The sequence below is a fragment of the Syngnathus leptorhynchus genome, chromosome 1 (assembly GCF_054491065.1).
Source record: "Syngnathus leptorhynchus isolate UIUO chromosome 1, UIUO_Slep, whole genome shotgun sequence".
NCBI lineage: Eukaryota > Metazoa > Chordata > Actinopteri > Syngnathiformes > Syngnathidae > Syngnathus > Syngnathus leptorhynchus.
In genome coordinates this window covers 17,628,189-17,648,712 of record NC_141195.1, presented here as the reverse complement: position 1 = coordinate 17,648,712, position 20,524 = coordinate 17,628,189, and the positions used below count along the sequence as shown (strand labels likewise).

General features: G+C 40.5%; 2 protein-coding genes across 7 annotated transcripts in view; one reads left to right on the top strand and one right to left on the bottom strand.

Moving 5' to 3' along the window:
- The window catches only part of nol4la (nucleolar protein 4-like a), a 48,986-nt gene that overhangs the window by 28,045 nt on the left and 417 nt on the right, over positions 1-20,524 (bottom strand). For 2 of the 3 annotated variants that reach the window (XM_085924853.1, XM_085924861.1), the window contains exons 2-3: positions 20,270-20,421; positions 19,385-19,496 (exon numbers count right to left, since the gene is read on the bottom strand). In XM_085924853.1, the coding sequence (XP_085780979.1) occupies positions 19,385-19,496; positions 20,270-20,409 (252 nt within the window). In that variant the 5' untranslated portion in view covers positions 20,410-20,421. Of the gene's footprint in view, positions 1-19,384; positions 19,497-20,269; positions 20,495-20,524 lie in introns of those variants that run through there. The other variant, XM_085924843.1, reaches the window with a different exon arrangement.
- On the top strand, positions 3,379-18,231 carry LOC147062373 (DNA (cytosine-5)-methyltransferase 3C-like). 4 transcript variants are annotated; one of them, XM_085924809.1, is made up of 27 exons: positions 3,379-3,821; positions 4,454-4,559; positions 5,884-6,011; positions 6,110-6,255; positions 6,939-7,110; positions 7,203-7,264; positions 7,611-7,730; positions 8,025-8,145; positions 8,340-8,402; positions 8,533-8,585; positions 9,232-9,291; positions 9,397-9,546; positions 9,643-9,750; positions 12,681-12,810; positions 12,906-13,028; positions 13,255-13,299; positions 13,384-13,463; positions 13,704-13,816; positions 14,193-14,376; positions 14,578-14,662; positions 14,809-14,954; positions 15,061-15,151; positions 15,248-15,396; positions 15,466-15,551; positions 15,942-16,011; positions 16,214-16,329; positions 16,528-18,231. In XM_085924809.1, exons 3-27 carry the CDS (start codon positions 5,888-5,890, stop codon positions 16,685-16,687), a joined length of 2,757 nt encoding a protein of 918 aa, XP_085780935.1. In that variant the 5' UTR covers positions 3,379-3,821; positions 4,454-4,559; positions 5,884-5,887; the 3' UTR covers positions 16,688-18,231. The 4 variants fall into 4 exon arrangements, with proteins under 4 accessions (XP_085780935.1, XP_085780917.1, XP_085780940.1 ...); XM_085924801.1 differs by having other exon boundaries at positions 3,385-3,474; XM_085924791.1 differs by having other exon boundaries at positions 3,379-4,559.

The window sequence follows — 20,524 nt, the reverse complement described above, 5'->3', positions numbered from 1 at the left end:
TGTTGGTGGATCTAGTGTAAAAGTTTGAGAAATACTACTCTAAACGATTAATCGATTACCAATACAATTGCTGATTCATGTCAATTACCGTATTGGCCCAACTATAACACGAGTTATTTTTCCATTGAAATAAAACTGAAAAAGGGGCAGTTGTCTTACATCCGGGGTCTAGACAAAGGCTTTTTTTAAACTTGAGTCTTGAAAAAGGGGGGGGAGGGTCGTCTTATAATCGGGCTCGTCTTATATTCAGGCCAATACGGTAGTTGTCAATTCATTGCTTAATTGTCACCCCTCTAGGAAATACGCTTCCTTAACTGTTTATGTTCTGACCGGATGTTGTGCTTGACGTCAATGCACACGAAGCTGCGCAGAGGTCACAAGTTGAGTGGCGAGTGCACATTTAGTCTAGCAAATCTAAATTTGTCTGCCCAGCCAAGCACAACCCGGGCCCTCCACAAGCTGGATTTCCAGTCTGCTGTAGTGAGTGAGGGGATGACGCCAACGCGCACTGACATCCCGGTGGGACCGTGAGGCACGGATGCCGGGAGGAGAAGCGACCGGCGAGCTGCGGGTCAAGGCCCGGCCGGGCGGCCGGGGTGGCTATGGGCCATCGGGAGACGACAGAATGGGCACGATCGCCATAGAAACGCAAACGGCCCGGCAAATCGTGACAACTGGTAACCAAGTAACAGGAAACAACACATCATGGAGGGTGATGAGTCTGGTTAATCATGAAGAAAGGAAAGCGGAAAGAATGGAGATGGACGATAATGTGGCGGTGAGGTTCAGACTGCTAACAGCAGAGCTCATCGCCACCTCACATGCACCACACTGAGAAGATTTGTGTCTCGGCACAAGATGGAGCGAGAGAAAAACATGGTTGTGTGCGTGTGGGCACAAAGGGTGGAGAAAGCTGGATTACAGTGTTGACTTGATATACGTCTTTAATTTGGTTAGGGTGATAATGTTCATGTTTTAATGCAATACATTTCAGGGTTTAACATGATAACCAATCAAATGAATGTGATGCGTCTGGATTTCACATTTGGTACTACAGCATGAAGCAAATTAGTTCCGGTTGAGGTCAATGGCGGAGTCATTTTGATGTCTTACAAATCGAAATTACTTGAAGCCTACTTTGGACAATAATTGTTCATATCTACCAAAATGCTGATTGATTTTAAGTGATGGGTTGAAGTAATTTCACTGTAAGCATATTACGTTCGTACCTAAAGTCTGAGCTTTAAATGTTTCATTTAAGTCAGCGCTGTTTGAGCAAGATGTTACTTCATTTTTGTACGCCAACAGTTGAAGATTTGAAAAGCCAACTATGATTTTTAACGATCAAAAAGTATGCCGAGTGCCAAAAAGTGCGTTGCTGATACACACAGAGCTGCCTGGCGCACTTTCAGTCTCACAAGCTTCTGAGAGCAATCACAAGTTTTACACACAGCCTTAAGGCACAGCCCTGTGTAAAAGCACAGCACCAGTCATCCAATAGAAACGCCGGAGGGATCAAGTCAAATTGGCATATGAGAGGGCCCGTCTTAAAATGTGTGTTGTTCCCAACATGGACAAAAGTATTGAAACATGCCAATTATTCCTACAGAGCCAGAAAAGGGCAGAAACGTTTGGCTTCTTATACACACTGATTACTTTACATTGTAAAAACAAATCTACTTACCTACTTGTGCTTATAATTACGACTATGTGAGTGGGCCTACTACTTTCTACTACTTAGTATGGTACTTTAAAGTATAATTTTGCCACCTGATAATCTCTCAGATGGAATGCACATGTTTCAGAAAAACACCACAATCCAGAACTTGCAGGTATACTCAAAAATAAACGGGTCACCCATCGTCACTGGCTGCGTTTTCACATGCGTTTTTCCAATTTTCACCGGTTACGCATCAGAAGCTTCGAAGGGAGAATCTCCATGATTTGAAAGCGCACAAGGGCGCATAAGAAATTGACTTATGCACAAATGCAAGGATATGCCCCAAACTGAATAAATAAAACTTTTGTTTCTCATGTGACGTCACAGATGAGTAAATCCAGGTGACTTGTAATGTAAATGCAAATACAGGTTTTTACTGCCCTCTGTTGGGGAAGGTTGTCCAGTATCTTTCGGCCAATTTGGATTTTTTTTCCTTTGTAGGTCACTATATTGTACACAGCATGAGGTTTTAAGTTGCGAAGGCTCCTGCCATACTCAAAAATGCAAAAATCAACAAAAGGCGAGCAGCGAAGCGCAGAGCCTTCAATTCCCAGGTTGCAATCCCGTCTTCTGTTCTGACCTTTCAAAGGGGCCCAGAGGAAACCGACAAGAACAAAGAATGTGTGCGCGTGTGAGTGGGACCCCAAGTGGTTTAACTGCTTTTCTGTTCATGGGTTATCTTGAACAACATCTGCTTCCAACAGTGACAAGAAGTGGCAACACATTCTTGAGTGGTTCACACTAGCCGAAGTATTATTTTTTTTTTTAATAACTTTATGTCTTGTCCTTGTTCAACTAATAATGCCGCAAATTTTTCAAATACATATGTGTAATTGTAACATTAACACTGACCTGCCACCTTTGAAAATAGGACAATTTTTGAATTCCCAGGCATTAAGAGCGGTAAACATGCATCGTTACGTGCGATTGGCTTTATGATTATGAAAGGTTCCTTGAAAAAACGTCTCCCTTGTAAGGCCTCCCACCACCCAGGAAGTTTGTGAACCAACTATTTGACTTGAATACAATCATTAGTAAACTCGATTAATGGTCTACTGATTTGAGTTGCTTTTTACATCTACTAGATAAGCCCTTGATTAGATCACGGTCTGCATAGGCTATTAAGTTATAGTACAAGAATATTGATTTGGCACATAATTATTACTTTTATACCCTGACAAATGTCATAAAGGACTTATAACAAAGGTGAAGGAATGGGGTAAAAAAACTAAAAATCCTGCCTAGCTGCAAAAACAGATATGCTCACACCTCATTGAACAAAGTACATAAGCAGACAAGTATATTCACATATTAAATCAATAAAAGAAACATTTTAAGCATATAATTATACCTACACACAAAATCAATAAAGAAGACATAACTAGATATGTGGTAATGACAAATGTTTTTATAACTTCATGATCTGTATTTCTGTGCACTTCGAAATAACAAATGTTTTTTGGTATATTGATTGAATACCTTAATGACCCTTGATGAACTGTTTAACGCATGCCCGATGTTTTTCTAAATCACGGACACTGCCAGAGGCATCAAAGAATGTTCAGTAATTTATTATATCTTATGTTTTGATTAATGCTTGATGTGACATCATATGTCGCCTAATGCTAGACGCTAGCTTTGGATTATAGAATGTTCTGGACAGAGGGAAATGTTTTGCCTCACAATGAAAACAAATGGTTGGTGTGAATAATTCTTCATGTTAGTTAGGTTATTCAGCGGTGCTTTGATTTGAGGTAAGGTGCTTTATTTTGAAAGCTGTTTTCAGACGATACCACTTACTGTTTCACGTTTGTGCACTTACATGTTGGTTACAGTGGTACAGCAGTCATTGACGATAAACTGCTTGTTGCTTATTTGCTAACCGGATTGCTTGTTTGCTCGCCTAAATACTCGTTTAACTCCACTGCATAATTGCATGGCATTGTTCTGGAGCGCATCATTCCAAATTAAACCAACAAAATCTTCCCTGATGTCCAGCGTGCTTTCGGACTGAAGCCTTGTAGTGGTCAATCACGTTAAAGTCCAGCATTCGAGGTCACTATTCTCAACAGTTGGAAGGAAGCGATATTAAACTAAGAATGTGAGTACATGAAGTGTCTAAAGAACAAACAAACAAATGCATGGTAAGTGATGAGTAAGAACTTTGCATAGTCAACATTAACGAGTTAATAATGTTACACCCAAAACGTCAAAGGGCCGATACCGCACCGATACCAGTAGTCGCCCGTACCAATACCACTAGTATTTTTGATGCATAAAGTTTCCTCCCTAAAAAAGATAATTTTGAAAAAGACATATATCCCGATATATGGATTCTCCTTAAAATTGGGTGAAATCAAGGACAATGTGCTAATCGAATAAATCTGAGAAGCGCCACATGCGCATTTTATTGGTATGAATGCAATACCATATTAATAACAGATCAGTATAGTCACGATAGAAAATCCAGTCGGGACATTCCGAGACCGAGATTGATCAAAAACTTCAAAATGTGGACTCTAGAGACCGGTCTCGGGAGTTACAGCATTAGTTAGAGTTAATTTCATCACACTTAGAGCAATTGTCCGTAATAATGACAATTCTGGTCTCATGAAATATATATTAACATAAAATTCCTTTATAAATTGCATCTGTTTTAATTTTGACGGGCTAACTGCAGGTCATCTCGCTGTGCTTTGTTTTGTACCCTGTGTGCGGACTTGCGCCGCTCAGCAAGGAGCCGAGGACGTCCTAACTGGTGGGCCCCGCCAAACGTGCTTCCGGCCAGCACTCGTCGAGAGAGGAACATTTCTTCCGAAGGAAAGAGGCCAAAGAAACGGTAAGTCTCGCGCCATTTTTTGAAATTAAACTTGCATCCAAGCAAGCATTAATCGAGCCTCAGTTACATTCAGCTTTTTAAATTCCTCGTAAAACGCACCGAACTGATCACCCCGTAACAAAGACCGATCGGCGGCATATGCAAAACACATTTCGGCATTAGCTTGGAGAGTAATGTACTTTTAATCATAGAAACGAAATCCAAATTTGCATTGTCTTTTTCATCGTGTTCTTGCAAGGGCTGTATAGTAACGCGTGTATGCACGACTAGTTGAGGCAGCTGGTCTTGCTTGGAATAAAGTTTGGCGACAGATCACCTTTTGTCACTCGAAGCAAGTAGAGCGAAACAAAAGACGGAAAACGTGCTCCGTTTGCCTGCATGACTACTTGCACGAAGTTGTCAGCTTCGGCAGGAATTTGACTTTAGTTCGCTATTCGTCTCCTGGTTTTCGGATGGGGGGGGCACCTCTGTTGTTATTAACCTGTGTTGGAGATTGGAGCGCGATGCCAGTTCCAAATACGGGAAACATTTGTGCAGAATCAAAACAATCGCATTGGTTTTGGTTCAGTTGAACACTCCAGTTGGGGTTAGGACGGCTTAGTTTAGCTGGATGTAAAATAAGACCACCGCGTTCAGGTCGATTTTTTTTTTCTTTTCGCGCCTGGATGCGGTAGGTCGGGTCTTAGCAAGATGTGGTAGCCAGTCACGGTGCGTGACCTGCAGCCAATCATATTGCAGCAAGGCTCGTCCTGCCTACTGACCTACTCGTCATTGAGAGAAGTGAAGCAATTGGCGGCCATTTTACGTTGCCAATCTTTGCGCCTGCCTAAGTCGAACACATTGATTTCTCTGCGGCCTTTTCAAGTTAGTTTGAATCTCTACGGCAGAAACTTCCACCGTGTTGGCATGCAGCTGTACTGAGAAATCTGAAAAGCGATAATAATTTTTTTGTTTTGTTTTGTTTTAATGTATTTACCTTGGAGTGCCATTTAAATGAATAAAGTATTCACCCGTGCTGAGTTGTCTGAACCATAAACAATTTAATGAAAGCAAAGCCCATTGCTGCAAAATGTAAACCTAATCTCTGGAGGACCCAATTCACAATACAGTAATCCCTCGCTACAGTGTGGTTTGTTTATCGCGGCTTCAGTACATCGCGGATTTTTTTCCAAATAAAAAAAATCAAAAACTCACAAATTTAAAATAGTACTTTTTTTTTTTTTTTTACTGAATATAGAGTATCGGTTTGGATGGAACAACATGCAAAGAACCATTCTGCATCTTCGTTCATTTGCTTCTCATTTTTTTCCTTCATGGCATTCAGCAAGATGAGCAAACAAGTGATCGTGAGCCCGGACTCAATCCCAGATGAGACAAATGGGTTAGATTTGCTGACATGGCTGAACACTCTTCTGAAAACCAAATTCCTGGAGATAGAGCACATTTCTTCAGGTTGGTCATTTCAGGAGATCAAAATAGTCGTCTTTTTCCCAAAAGTACACTTTAATGGCCGCCGTTTGTGTGTGTTTGTTATCACGTTGCTATTACAGGCGCGTGTCACTGCCAGATCATGGATTGCGTAATCCCAGGCTCAGTCGACATGAGCAAAGTGAAGTTTGATGCACAATCTGAGTTTGACTGCAAGCACAACTTCAGTCTCCTCCGAGAGGCCTTCACCAAGAATCACGTCACAAAGGTACGGTGTTCATTTGCTTGAATAAAGTTGTGTTGCGTTTAAGAGTTCATATATTCATCTTTTTTGTGAATCTTTTTTTTTTGTGGAAAACATGCATTGACTGTTTATCAGCCTTTAAAAAAAAAAACAAAGGAGTTACCCAGATGTATTTTCTTTTCCTAAAGTAGAGGGCAAGAAATCCCCCGCTGCATTTTACTGGGCGTCAATTATATGCGGCAACCCCCTTCACAAAGAGCGGGGGTTGAGTGTAACTCTTAAGCAAAAGCTATTTTCTCTAGGTCAGGGGTCACCAACATGGTGTCCACGCGAGGTTACACAAATGATCATTAGAAAATGTAAAAAAAAAAAAACTTGCAGATTATATTGTGAGAAATTGTTATGTGAGCTAACATAGCGTGCTTCCGGTTCATTATTATGAATTATATAAAGTTGGTAAGTAAGGGTACCATTGTACATAAACATACATACTGTATATAGACTCACGTGTACACATGTATCCACACACAAGCGTGCATTAAAACAGTATTTCTGTATTTCTATTCCTCCTTTCATTTATTGCGGTGGTCATCTGGAGCGTATCCCTGCAGATAGTGGAGCTGATTGTGATATTTGATCTCAGTATCAGGACTGGCCTTTTAAATCCTAGAACTAAAACGATTCACATTCTCTTTGTTTCCCTTTAGAGCATTCCAACTGACGAACTCATTAAAGGGGACTTTGAAATAAACTTGGCGTTCCTGTCTTGGTTTAAAGCCTTCTACACAGCCAATGTGACGGACAAAGAATACGATGCTGTGACCGCCAGAAACAACTGTGACATCAGCCTGTATCCGCCACCGAAACCTACTCAAAAAAGTAATTTCATTCTTTGTGACGGTGATAGTCATACAAAGTTGCGGCTATGTTTTATCACAGCATTCATCGGAATTTCCTTTTCAAATCCTTAGGCATAAGGAAACTGTCCTCTTCCACCGAGGATTGTGAACCTGAGCTGCTAGCCAACGGCAAGGTAGCAACCAAGTTTGTCCAGAAATACTACAAACCCAAGTCTGGTGATGCTCAACAAAGGATGACTTTAGAAAAGACCTTTTTGAATGATGTTGCTTCCTATAAAGTTCCAAGTGGCATGATAGAAAAGTCAACTTAGTGGCTTTATAACTTCCAAATGCCAAAAGCTCAATCATTAAATCAGGTTTTTTTGTGTGCATAAAGAATAATTGTGTTTTGGTTTAGCAAAACTGAATTTCGTTGTGTCCTGAAAAATCTCACTTAAATTAAGAAGCCCAGATACCGCTTTTTGTGATGGGACAGACAGGACAACCAAATGAGTCACAGTACTCTCATTTGTTGTATAGGAGGTAAAGGGAAAGTGCATCAAAGGCAATGGAGTGAAGAAGATGCGTCAGCGAAGCTGGCAAGGGCGAAGCAGGCAGAAGGTCGTACCTAGGAAGAGAATGAAGGCAAAAATAAAGCAGGTAGGGCGCAGGCAGAACTCGTGATTGAATAACGGGCAAAAGGGCCAGGCCAGGTAGAAGTCATACACAGGTCGAGCAACAGGTAAACGGGCTAGGTGGGCAACGTGAGGAAGGCAGGAAACAGACAGGGCGGGATAGCAACGTGGACAAACTTGAGTGTGCCATGTTTATATAGCGTGGCTAAGAGCTTGGAGCAGCAATTCCAAGAATTGGAATCATTTTAAATTAAAGAGGGAATCCTAACAATTTCTTTTCTTTGTGTTTTGAATTGATTGCACTTATTCCCAATGATAGGACCTGGGAATTGCGGATGATGATTCTCTGTTTGATAGTGAATGCTCGACAGAGAGCCATGGCGGGCACATGTCAGACAGCCCCGATAGCCAAACAGTACCGCAAGCTAACACAGTTACGGGTAAGTTCAAAAACTAACTTTTATTATTGTGCTTCAAGTCTTTGAAATTGCTTCATGTGTAATGTTTAGGGGATTTTCTTTTTCAATTCAACTTAAAAATGAAGAATAAACAAAAAAAAGTTCTGCTTATTTAACTTAAATGAGCAGCTCTCGTCTGCAGGGGCATAATCAGATTCATTCCATTTTATTTTCAGAACTGAAGGAACAGTATACAAAATACATAAAGCCATGCCATGTAGCCCTTACCAAGTTAAAAGGTAAGAAACAAAGTACAGTCTAGTAAGTATATTCTCCGTGTACGTACATATATCGGTGGCGCTGGATCAAACTGGTTCAAGTGTATCACAATGAAATGAGCATATAATAAAGCATGTTTTTTTTTCTTAGACCTGACCATAAACGACAGCCTACTTGTAGAGAACGGCGACTCTAGCGAAAGGGTATATTTCCTCTTCTTCTATCCATACATAATTTCATTTATTTATCTATCAATTTACAATCAATGTACTGCGGGTGATGGCAGAAATGGATAAATATAATTTTCAATATCTTTTGGTGTCAAGTGGTTAGGGACTGCCCCTTCAAAGCGATTCCCAACCAGGTTGCTGTGAGGGATTATCAGGAGTGCTTTAGCAATTGTCTAAAAAATAATCATTTATTGATAGGTTTGTCTTTGTTCATCTATCGATGCCAAACTTGTATACTGACAGCCAAACAAATTCAATGCTCCTTCATTATATTGTCGTTGGTGGTGTGCCGTGAGATTTTCCCAATGTGTGCCTTTGCTCAATCGAGGTCAAGCAATTCCGCCTTTAAATGGCACCCTGACAAAATGACAGCCTGTCAAAATGCTGAGTGTGGTTGGAATGGCTACTTCAACCAGAGGGTAACAAACCCAAGAATTAAGAAGACTGGATGATGGGTTCTGAAGACATTTTTGAGAGGGCAAATAATGTTGCTATTTGTAAAAACCTTTCTTTGATCGGCTTGCAGTAAAAAGAAATGAATCTCCATCAAGCTTGGGTCATGGATATTCCACCAAGATTAATATCAATTCATTGATTTTTTTCCCCTCTTAACTTTCAGATGGAAAAAAACCCAAATAGATATACAGCACACAAAGGACGACGGAAAGCCAACTACCAGGTCATTCTAAAAGTGCAAAATATAGTTGGACTCATCACAAAAAAAAAAAAAAGTCTTCAATGCTTTTGAGATCAAATTGAACACATTTGATTTTCCCTCCTTCAGGATGGTAACGGCTTTTTGACTGGAGAGCTCATATGGGGGAAGATAGAAGGTTTCTCTTGGTGGCCCGGTTTGGTCATTCCTTGGAAAACCAAATTTTCACCTCCAGGTGTACGAAGGGTGGAATGGTTTGGCGATGGAACCTTCTCAAAGGTTTGACTGCTGCCGAGCTACTTTATTTTATTTGTTTGACATTAATACGCCGCAGAAGTGAATTTCTAGTCTACACAAATGGACTTTCTATTACAGATTTCGACGGAAGCTTTGATGCCTTTTCGGAAGTTCACGAAATGTTTCTGCAAAAATTCATTTGCCAGCCTGCCCACTTATAAGACCGCCATCTTCCAAGTCATAGAGGTAAGAGAACAAGATCAACAGGCGATGATTCCCACACATGGTACGGTATACGTTTGTCTACAACAGACCAATTGAAGTCGTCTAGCGAGAATTCCACTACAGCGTTCTTGTCTGATTCTTTTTTTAGATACCTGCCATGTAGAACCACAAATACTTGATAACCTATTGAAAAAAGATTTTAATTACCTATATTAATAGCTTGGACCATAACATTACCACAACTCCAAACTCATGATTAATGGTTTACAGATTGCAACATAGACTCTAGTATAATAATTTGGCAATTTTGGAGAAACTACCACTAATGAATGAACAAAGGCCAACTCATTATTTTCTTCATTGTTACATTTTGCTTCATGGTTTTGATATATTTCAATGTCTTCCAGGTGAACTTGAATCTCGTTTAAAAATTGTGTTTTTGATCATTTGTGTACTTTGAGTAATGGTACAGAGTGTCAAACTCATTTTTGTTATGGACATTAATTATTTAAGTGTTTTTTGTTGCTGACAAACTCCTACTCCATACTTCAGGCCATACATGAGTAATATTGTCAAAATGAGTGGAAACGTGAACATTTACTCAGTTAATTCACAGTGTCTGCACCTAAAAAAATCTATGTGAAATTTAAAGTTAGTGGCCACTGCGCTCCTTGTAAAACAAAACAAAAAAGTTAGTTTGAAGCCTTGCTCAGGAAACATGGCAGAATATTTTCCCAATACGTGATGGTTTTGGAGATGATTCTTGGTGTTGTTTACAGTGTGAACAAAGGGGTCCTGCATTTTTTTGCTACTATACCATATATTTAATTCCATCTCTAAACTACTTATCCTCACAAAAGTCGTGCCCATCAGACTCCCAAATACGTTTCCAACTATTGCTAGGTTTATGTCAAAGGATTTGGTGGAAAAAAAAGTCCTTGTAATATCTGTTAAAAGTAGACAGTTTGCAGATTTAAATGAAAAGAGCAAATACATTTATCAAAAAAGCTAAAGTTGACTTCATTTTCTTTTCAGTGGACCACATCAAATTAGATGTTGGCTTGGCTCTGGTTTTAAAGTGGTTACTTAATAGCCCAGCGTGTCCCATTGACTTGAGTCAATGGGAGCAAAAAAAAAAAAAAAAAAAAAAAAAAAATGCTTTGTCCGATCCCGTTCGACCCCCCATTTGCCCAGGGTCTTTTGCAGCCCCCTCCCGAGCCTTCCACGCTTCCGGCAAGGGTACTTTTTCCTCACTTCCGCCGGCAGCCACCAAGAAAAACATCTTAAGTCGGCTTGAATCGTGAATATCGCAAATTTGTCGCTTTCGAAAGAATCGCGATCCAGATATCTGCAGACGAGATAGTTGCGTTCACGCACCTCGTGGAGCGGATCACCGGAGAGCCACGACCACATCTGCACTCTCAAGGACCACAAAGAGGGGAGACAAAGCCACTGATCGCTGCGTTTTCATTGAAAGTCGATCGAAAATAGATTTGCACGTGTAATTCGAGTAACTTGAATCGGCACGTCCTCACGATAAATCGTATTTTCGTGTTCGTCTTTCCAATCGGTTTACTTGTTAAAATTTTTGAAAAACAAGCCAAGTCTCCTTCCCGTGTAGTCCGTATGAAGCAAGACGAGAAAAAAACGTGAACACCTCGTGCTTTTTGACTTTTGATCCGATTCTGTCCGCATTGCTCGAGATTGAGCATGCCGGGTTTAAAATTTCCCAACTCACGTGAACTGCCCGGATTCCTGATCGTTGAAGCGCAATTTGGACTAAAGTAAAATGAACAAATTGAACAGTCCCGTCTGTCATTAGCTTGTAATTAACGATATTTTCTATGTTGTAAGAGCGATATTAAGTGAAATATTCAACAAAATTTTCGGTTTGTCAAAGGCGATTTTGTGCGACAGTTAATTGGACAAACCAAAAAAAGCCAAGTCTATTATAAAACATAAACAATATTTTGTACGACAGTCAAAGATGATTTAGTGGGACAAAAGTAATTCGTCAAACCAAACAGTAAAAATAAATTATCTTACAATCAACAAAACTAATTGGACAAACTCAACAATAATACATCTTTATGTAGCCCTTCCATAACAATTCTTTATCCTTGCACACAAAATTTAGGATGTCTAACAAAACCAATTTAGTGCCCAAAAGGGGGTCACACTCTGTGATTTGGAAATGGTTTGGTTTCAAGCCAGACGACTTTGCTCAAGCCCTTGTGCTCTGCAAAATGTGCAAGGAGAATGTTAAAACGTGCCGGGGCAACACCACCAACTTGTTTAACCATTTGAAAAAGACGCATCCGAAAGAACACGCCAAGAGTCTACTTCTGCGTGCCAAGTTAGCCGAGCAGCAGGCAATCAGATCCAGACAGGAGATTTCAGTGAGAGTGGAGGGCGAGAAGAGGACAAGGTCTGAACGAGACAGTTCAGACACCATGGAGGTGACTGAAGATGTACATTTGTTTGCCATGCATACATTCCTGAGCCCTACTTCTCATACTCTTCTTTATCTTCTGCCATCCTCTTCACTTCTCAGCATGGTTTTCCTCTACCGAGGGTTCCCAACAGTTTAGTTCTTCTTCCTCTTATCTGTTTCGCTTCTAATGTTCCTTTTAGTTATATAAACTCTCTACCTGAGTTGTGGAAATAAAACAGCATCAAGTGACACACTAAAAAAATCTACATAGTTGATTACAGGTAAAAAAAAAATCGAATCAAGGGAAAAATCGAATCAAGGGAAAGTCTGTTATTATTATTTATATTTTTTTATATTTACTGGTCTCAAGAAATTTAGGGGTTTAAAGAAAATACAACCCTCACAAACAAATGCAGTTAAATGGGCAACACCTATTTGCGGCTATTCACTTTCCATGGGTATGAACAAATGACCGCTGTCTGCAAAATGTGCCCTAATCCCAATTTATAACTTGCAGCTTGCAAGTGAACGCTCTGAGAAGTCCTTTGAAGAGGCAAAGGGAGATAAAGAAAAAGAAATGAATATGATGCTGGACTGGGCAGTGAAAGGATTTCTACCATCAGGGCCACAGGGATTTGCGCCACCTGGTAAGTTGAACTAGTCTACTTGGCACATTTCCGCTCTTATGTAATTTTCTCACAAAGAAGCTTCTGAAAAACATTTCTTTCTCTGTCATCTTAAGTCATTCAAGAAGCCGGCCAATTGTCCAATTCGGATTCAACTCAGTCTGACTACCAGCCACCTGTGAAAAAGAAACAAGCTTATAAGAGTCGGGCAAGCACGTGCAACTACACCTTCACAAGAGGTACGTGGACTCCACATGCTCATCCACAATCCGAATTTCAGTCTAGTTGTCACTTTGATTTGCTCATGGTCAGCTGTACTGGATGTCGAGCTGACAGTCAAACAATTATTTACCTTCACCTTCGCACTTATGGAAAATTACAGCCCGTAAATTATGAACTGCTATGAATGTTTCTGATCAAGTGAAAAAAAAAAACATTTGACTGATTTACTTTCATGTTTTACAGACACTTTAATTGAGAGGCTCAAAGACAAAGGCACAAAAATTGAAGGTCGGTCCTGCCTGAGCATTATGATTTTCTTCTTATATTGTTTTTTTAAATGACAAATTTTAAAGGAAAGACTTGTTATTTCAGATTGTTGTTTGGCTTGCGGGTCGCCTGACGTGGTTGTGCAGCACCCATTGTTTGAAGGCGGTCTTTGTTTCAAATGCAAGGTAAGCTAGTCTACAATGATGTCATCATTCTGGTCCAGTTCACATAACACCATGTTTGCTAACCTTTTTTGAGCCAATTAGAAAACATCCCAGCGCACAACCAAACTAAAATGTCAAAATAGATATATACAATGTAATATTGACGAGTTTATTTCTGGTTTTCCTGTATTACAAATCTGATGATGTCACTATTTGTCACTAATGTGCCGCGGCCTACGGGTTGGAAATCACTGTCCGCAGGAGAACTTCACAGAAACACTGTATCGCTACGATGAAGATGGCTACCAGTCTTACTGTACCGTGTGCTGTGGCGGGTCAGAGGTCATTCTTTGTGGCAACGCCAGCTGTTGCAGGTAAATTTGAATAAAGTATATTCAGGGTCAAGGTAAAGATGAGTCCTGCCATGATATCAAACAGAAATTAGACAACTCAAAATGGGGAGCCAAGGATCAGCCCTAGGAGCAATTGAATAAAAACTGATCACTGGATCCTTAAAACCCAGCAACACAAACATCTCCAAGCTCCAATGGAGCCCCCGCCAGACTTTGCAGAGTTCAACTCGCATGCAAAAATCTGTGTGTGAAAATGGGAGCATTCTAAAGACATAATCGGCCCTCATGTTAATTTTAAAATCAAGTGAATTTTTCAACGATTAGAAAGTCGCTCTCTGACCATCTCTTGGCTCACTGGTGTCAAAACTACATTTGTGCTGTGCTGTGTCCACGCCAGATGTTTCTGCAAGGAGTGCGTGGAGATCCTGGTGGGACGGGGAACCTTTCGTGAGCTAAAAGATATTGATCCCTGGAACTGCTACATTTGCCAGCCAACGCAGTGCGAGGGAAAGCTCAAACTCAGGCCGGACTGGAGCGTTAAGGTCCAAGACTTCTTTGCTAACAACAGCGCCATGGAGTTTGTGAGTATATTGTGTCACACTTTGTAACTCAGTAACAGTACTGTACAATATATGCACAAGTAGCAGCTTCATTATATAATCCAAATCCAAAGTAGATCATTCGTAACGCCGTTAGTCCCAACACTGTCGCAGAAATGTAAAATTTGTGTTTCTTTTTGATCACTGTTTTTTTCCTCCATTGACCAATATGATTGTTCCCAGGAGCCTCACAGAATTTATCCGGCCATCCCCGCAGATAGACGCAAGCCCTTGAAGGTTCTGTCGCTCTTTGACGGCATTGCAACAGGTTAGTTAAGGTCAAATCAGTCCTGCTTAGGCCGCATTTAGACTTCAAGTGAGAGTGTATACGTATTATGTACGTATAGACATGCATTGTATAGCCGTTTTGTGCATAATAGACAATTATACAGCTCTTTTGTTCCACCATGACAGGATACCTGGTGCTCAAAGACCTTGGCTTCAAAGTGGAACGCTACATTGCCTCAGAGATTTGTGAGGATTCCATCGCGGTGGGTATGATCAAGCACGCTGGCAAGATCGAATACATCAACGACGTCCGTACCATCACAAGGAAACACGTGCGTGGTTACTCCGTGCCCTAGCCAAGCCGCTTTGTCTCATGCATGAAATTTTTTTTGTAGGTGGTTTGGATGAAACAATAAACTGGAAGTGGTTGTGTTGCAGCTTGCTGAATGGGGTCCTTTTGACTTGCTGATTGGAGGAAGTCCTTGCAATGACCTCTCCATGGTCAATCCCCTGCGGAAAGGATTGTTTGGTAAGTCCGATTCCAACTGTTGCCACTGAAACACATGGGATTCATTGTTCTAGTGGAGAAAATAAACTGATTGGAGGTTGACTGTCCATCCTGCAGAGGGCACCGGAAGGCTCTTCTTTGAATTCTACCGCATTTTGACTCTGCTGAAGCCGAAGGAGGGTGACGACCGGCCTTTCTTCTGGCTCTTTGAAAATGTGGTCTTCATGTCCAGCAGAGACAAGACGGACATCTGCCGATTCCTTGAGGTGATCCTTTTTGATCACTGCCGGCGGGGAACACACTGCGCTAACTTATCCCATTGTTTTGTTGTTCAGTGCAATCCAATCATCATCGATGCCGTGACTGTCAGCCCCGCACATCGAGCTCGCTATTTCTGGGGAAACCTCCCGGGCATGAATAGGTATGAAAAGCTAGACCTTGTTCAAATATGTACACAGTGGATTTTAAAAGTACAGAACTAAAAAGTCAGCCAAGTCAAAACTTGAGATGACATAATGATGGTGAAGCCTATCATTTCCTCCAACACAATTTAAAATGACACAATTTACCCAGACGGCTCGTGGCCTCCTGTTTTCTGTTCACAAAAAGAGAACTAAACAGAAAATAATCCTACAATAATTACCATGTAACATGTTTTGTATTTCAAGGGCTTGATGTATGCTGATGCTACATATGTCAAGGCGCCACCCACCTCATAATTGTGTTGAAGCCGTAGCATGCAATATTAAGAAAATAAAGAGAGTTGGTTTAGTATGCTTATAATAAAAAAACTGTGTTGTTCCTTCTTCAGGCCGGTGGCTGCATCCCTGGATCAAAAAGTAAATCTTCAGGATTGTTTGGAAGTTGGCCGTGTCGCAAAGGTAAGAGCAGCTTTCACACCGCAGTGGTCATCAAAAGTGTGCACTAGAGCTGAACAATTCATCCAATTCAAATCCACATCGCAATGTAGTAGAATAACAAATTGCTAAGGCAACAATCTGGAAAACAACATCCACTTCAGTTAGTTGGTCGGTGGGCTCAAAAATATGATATCACATTCCATAAACTGGTGTATTTGTGCAGCTGGACAAGGTGCGAACCATCACTACAAAGACAAACTCCATGGTTCAAGGGAAAGTGGGACTTCCTGTCATCATGAACGGGAAAGATGACTACCTGTGGTGTACTGAAATGGAGCAGTAAGTATTTGGACATATCATCTCGTGCACATGTGACACAAGATATGAAGAATATTGTAGAAAAAGTTCAATCTGTATGCGGTTGGCCACTAATCAACTAAATTCAGTGGAAAAACCTCATCAAATATACAGCACTCGGTGCAACTGGATCATTAGCATTTATTTTCACATATCCGAAATCCATTTGTGTGCATCTAGGATTTTTGGCTTCCCCAAACACTACACTGACGTAAACAACATGGGCCGCCTGCAACGCCAGAGGGTCCTGGGGCGCTCCTGGAGCGTCGCTGTCATTCGCCACCTGATGGCGCCACTCAAGGATTATTTTGAATGTGAATCGCACCAGCAAAGTTCGTAAGGCCGCAAATGCATGAATACCGTTTCTGGACTAAAAACCACACCAGATAAAATTAGGGGAAATTCTTGTTTATATATCAGCAGCACTGGACAATAAGATAGAGGTGTTTTCATGTTTAATTTCCATCTATATGCACAAATCATACAAAATCATCAAAGTCATGAAAAATACATAGATAAGCCGCACTGGACTATAAGATGCAGGGTTCAAAGCTTGTGCACAAAGCAGTGGCTTCTAGTCCAGAAAATATGGTATTTCCATGCACGAACGCGAGAGAGCTCTCCCCGGAACACCAAATGTTTGCCGCTGTATGTCGGTGTCCTCCCATAATTCAAATGTGTGTAAATTGGCCTTGGGTGAGAATGTGATGGTGGGTTTTAATTTTTCAATATGTGCCTTGCAATTGGCTGCCCACTAGTCACTCTTGCAATCCTACTAATGAAAAAAAGATAGATGGATATACTTTTTTTTTTTTTTTATTGTTTTTAATGTCACAACTTATGGTTACTTAGGTTAAAGGGAAGTGTGTAATAGGGAAAAAAAAAACTTTTTATGTTATATTGCAAAACTGCCGTCGTGGTCTGCCTGGAGTACTTTCCAATCAGAAACAGAAGGCGTGACTGTGAGCTTCCGACCATTAGAGTAACATAAGTTCCACATAGGTAGTTTACTAGAGAAAAAAATATGACAAAATGTTTTTGTTTTTTTTTTTACCTTTTTAAATCGCAAACTCCCAATTTAAATGGTGCTACAATCTACTGTATGATGTCACAAACAGCACAACAGGCCTACATTGTCGTCAAGTATTTTTAAGGCCATCAGCAGACAGCTTTTAAACAGAGTGAGCACACTGACACACAGTTAAGATTATGGCTGCTGCATAAAAATGTTTACAATGCTACGAGCTTGTTTTAATACCTCAGTGAATACTGAGCGTTTCCTCCAGAGCCAGAGGCAGCTGTTACGTCACAACATTAAGAACTTGCACCTACCGAGAGAACGTTTCGGACCAAAAGGTTACCCTCGACAGTGAGAGTTACTGAAACGACCAAAAGGTGATTTCTGCAAACATTCTGTATCTTAATAAGATGTCAAATGTCTCTCGCTCTTCTTGCCAAAACAAGACTTGTTTATTGCCACAGGCTGCTGGTCTCTACCTCAGTTCTTCAGTTATTCTTTTACTTTTATAGTTTCTATTTAACTTATAAATAGGAGAAAAGTGTTGTTGTTTTTTTTTTTTAGATAGCTGACAATCATCAGTGATGTCATATCAACCATTGTGAACGTGATGATGAGAATGCAATATACTAGTGCTGGATTTTTTTGGATGCAAATCCACTTTTTAAACTTCTTTTAATCTTGATGATTTTTATGATGAATGTGCTGATTTGTTATGTTTCAATGTGTGAACTGTTTCACTGTGTTTTTAAGGAGTCTGTCTAGTGTGCCTCCATGTTACTGGATTACTTGCTGCTTTTTTTAAGCATTCCACTGTGACTGGAAGTTGTTGCTGCCTTAATAAAGAATAACATACTGTGACACATTTATTGCCTAGGTGTGCATCAATACAAGCGTCATAGTTACACGGAGACAAACGGCATTTTGTTTTTAACCTGTGGTGCTATGCTAAAAGTGCTAACTTTTGTCTTTTACCTTAAAGCCCTATCCCACCGAGTGGTGGACGATTGTGAGTATTTTTGAAGACAGCAAATGTTGCGTTCACACCACAATTTGTCAAAGTTCATTCAAACAGTTTTAGTAATTTTTCTAGTTGTAAGGCAATTTTTAACACAATCATAATATACATACAGACAGAACAAAAGTTTAAAGGCCAGGAATATCGTTAAGATGCGTGAACAGAGTAAATCTTGAGAACTGTCAAATGTTATGACGACTCCAGGGTTTTCTACCATTGACAAACGGCACCCTTGAAGGGTTGATGGCTTTGGTGCCATCATATATGACAAATGTATTTCTGCGAATGTTAACAATAACAATACACACACACACACACACACACTTCTCATCAAAGCAGAGTCCCTAGAAATACCCCAAAACATTGACAACTGATGATAATTGTAAGCGGTACAACCACTTTCAAAACAACAGCATTACCGGAAAGGGCGATCCCTTATGAGAATTGACTGGAATTACGTCACACCACTCCGAAAAAATATCAAATGGGTAGGAGTGTGCCTGAAATGCCTCAATGTACTGTATGACATGTGAGCAGTTATTTCAAAATCCCTAATTAAAATGTGACGAGCGGACAAGTGGGAAAAAAATGTTGATGCACAAAATGGTGGACAACTGAAATGACAGGCCAGGGCAGAATCGTTTGACATCCCATCCCAACAATATTCAGTTCATTTACCTGCAAGATCTGACTTTTTGTTCATGTTAATATTGTAAAATTCATTCCCTGTCAAACTTGAACCCATCATTTAAATTCAGAGCAACCGGCTTTATGCTCTTACATTTATAAGAAATAGCTACTTTTTATAAAAAGTAAACAGCGACTTATTGAGTGACTTGTCACTTGGGCGCTGATGCCACCTCCCAGGGTTTGCGTATTCTTTCCATTTGTGAAGGAGTCGCAGTCTGGTTGCTTGCCTGTATTTCCACTTTTGTCACCCCGGGTAAGTCCTTGCCCTCTCGGACGAGTCGCATAACCTCGGCAAAGGAAAGCGACTTTACCTGTGAGTTTTCCGACTTCTGTCCTTCAGCATCGCTGCAAGATGAAGGTGCCACTTTGGAAACAGAAATGGACCACGCTTTGTAGCTAATGGCGTCCACAGGCTCCACAAACCTGACAAAAAAGTAATGACCAGAGAATTTGTGGAAGCTCGAGATTTGTGTTATTCGCAAAATGACTTCTATTTATATACAATTCTAAATATACAAACAGTACATAAACAAGCCAAGCGGATGGATCTGTGTTAACGTTTCTTCTCAAGCTATGTCACCATCATTGGCAAGGTGCATTACACATTGCTGGAAATTAAAATCAGATTATATCCCTCTGCAATAAAACGCTGCTGCATCTGTAGGCGGAAGTTCCACATCTGCAACCTTGATCATCCACTCAACAAATCTAGCAGCGATTGTATTTGTGAATGACATGGCAAGAAAAAAAGGACTAAAACTCATTTTGTTTTCAACCTAAAAATAAACCTGTCTATCTTTCGTGTGAAAAACGTGCATAAATCACTGCTTTTTCAACATATGCATGTGCACCAATGTCTTTAGCAATGACTGCCTTCCACTGGGCCCCTTATTTGTCATGAGCCATAGTCTCTAAATAATTCTGCTCATGATTTCTCTTTCTGAGACAAAATTCGTTTTTGTCGCTGGCACCACTGTGACAACACTCGTTTTGCAAATGTAATTGGTTGCTGTGGATGAATTTTTAAAAAAGAAATACATATTGAATTTAAAGTTTGTTTGGTTTCTGTTAAATTTAGGTGGATTTCTTTTTTTTTTTTAATCATTTCTAGGGTGCTGGTGGTAGTTGTGTTAAATCTTTAGAATGACAGGCGTTCCAGTCATGTCATGAGGATTTGGGGACATAGACCTACCTACCTGTTATAAAAGAAAAGTTTCATGTTCAGTAAGTTTGCTTCTTGCCCAGAGACGCTGGCGTGTAATGTCTGCAGGCCCTGCTGGAATCTTTGATCAGCTTCGAAGTCATACGAGTCGAACCGCAAGAAAACCGACTCCATCGCAATGCAAATCTGTAATTACGTGCGAAAATGTGCATTTCAATATATGTATACAGTATACGGAACTTGTGCTGGCCGCAGCAGAAGTACTATGGCAAGTCCACTTGGACAAACT

Coding starts and splice junctions, on each gene's coding strand:
- LOC147062373 (XM_085924809.1), top strand. CDS start 5,888: ATGAGCAAACAAGTGATCGTGAGCCCGGACTCAATCCCAGATGAGACA. Junction 14,955..15,060: donor GTACCATCACAAGGAAACAC/GTGCGTGGTTAC, acceptor GTTGTGTTGCAG/CTTGCTGAATGGGGTCCTTT. Junction 15,152..15,247: donor CCTGCGGAAAGGATTGTTTG/GTAAGTCCGATT, acceptor TCCATCCTGCAG/AGGGCACCGGAAGGCTCTTC.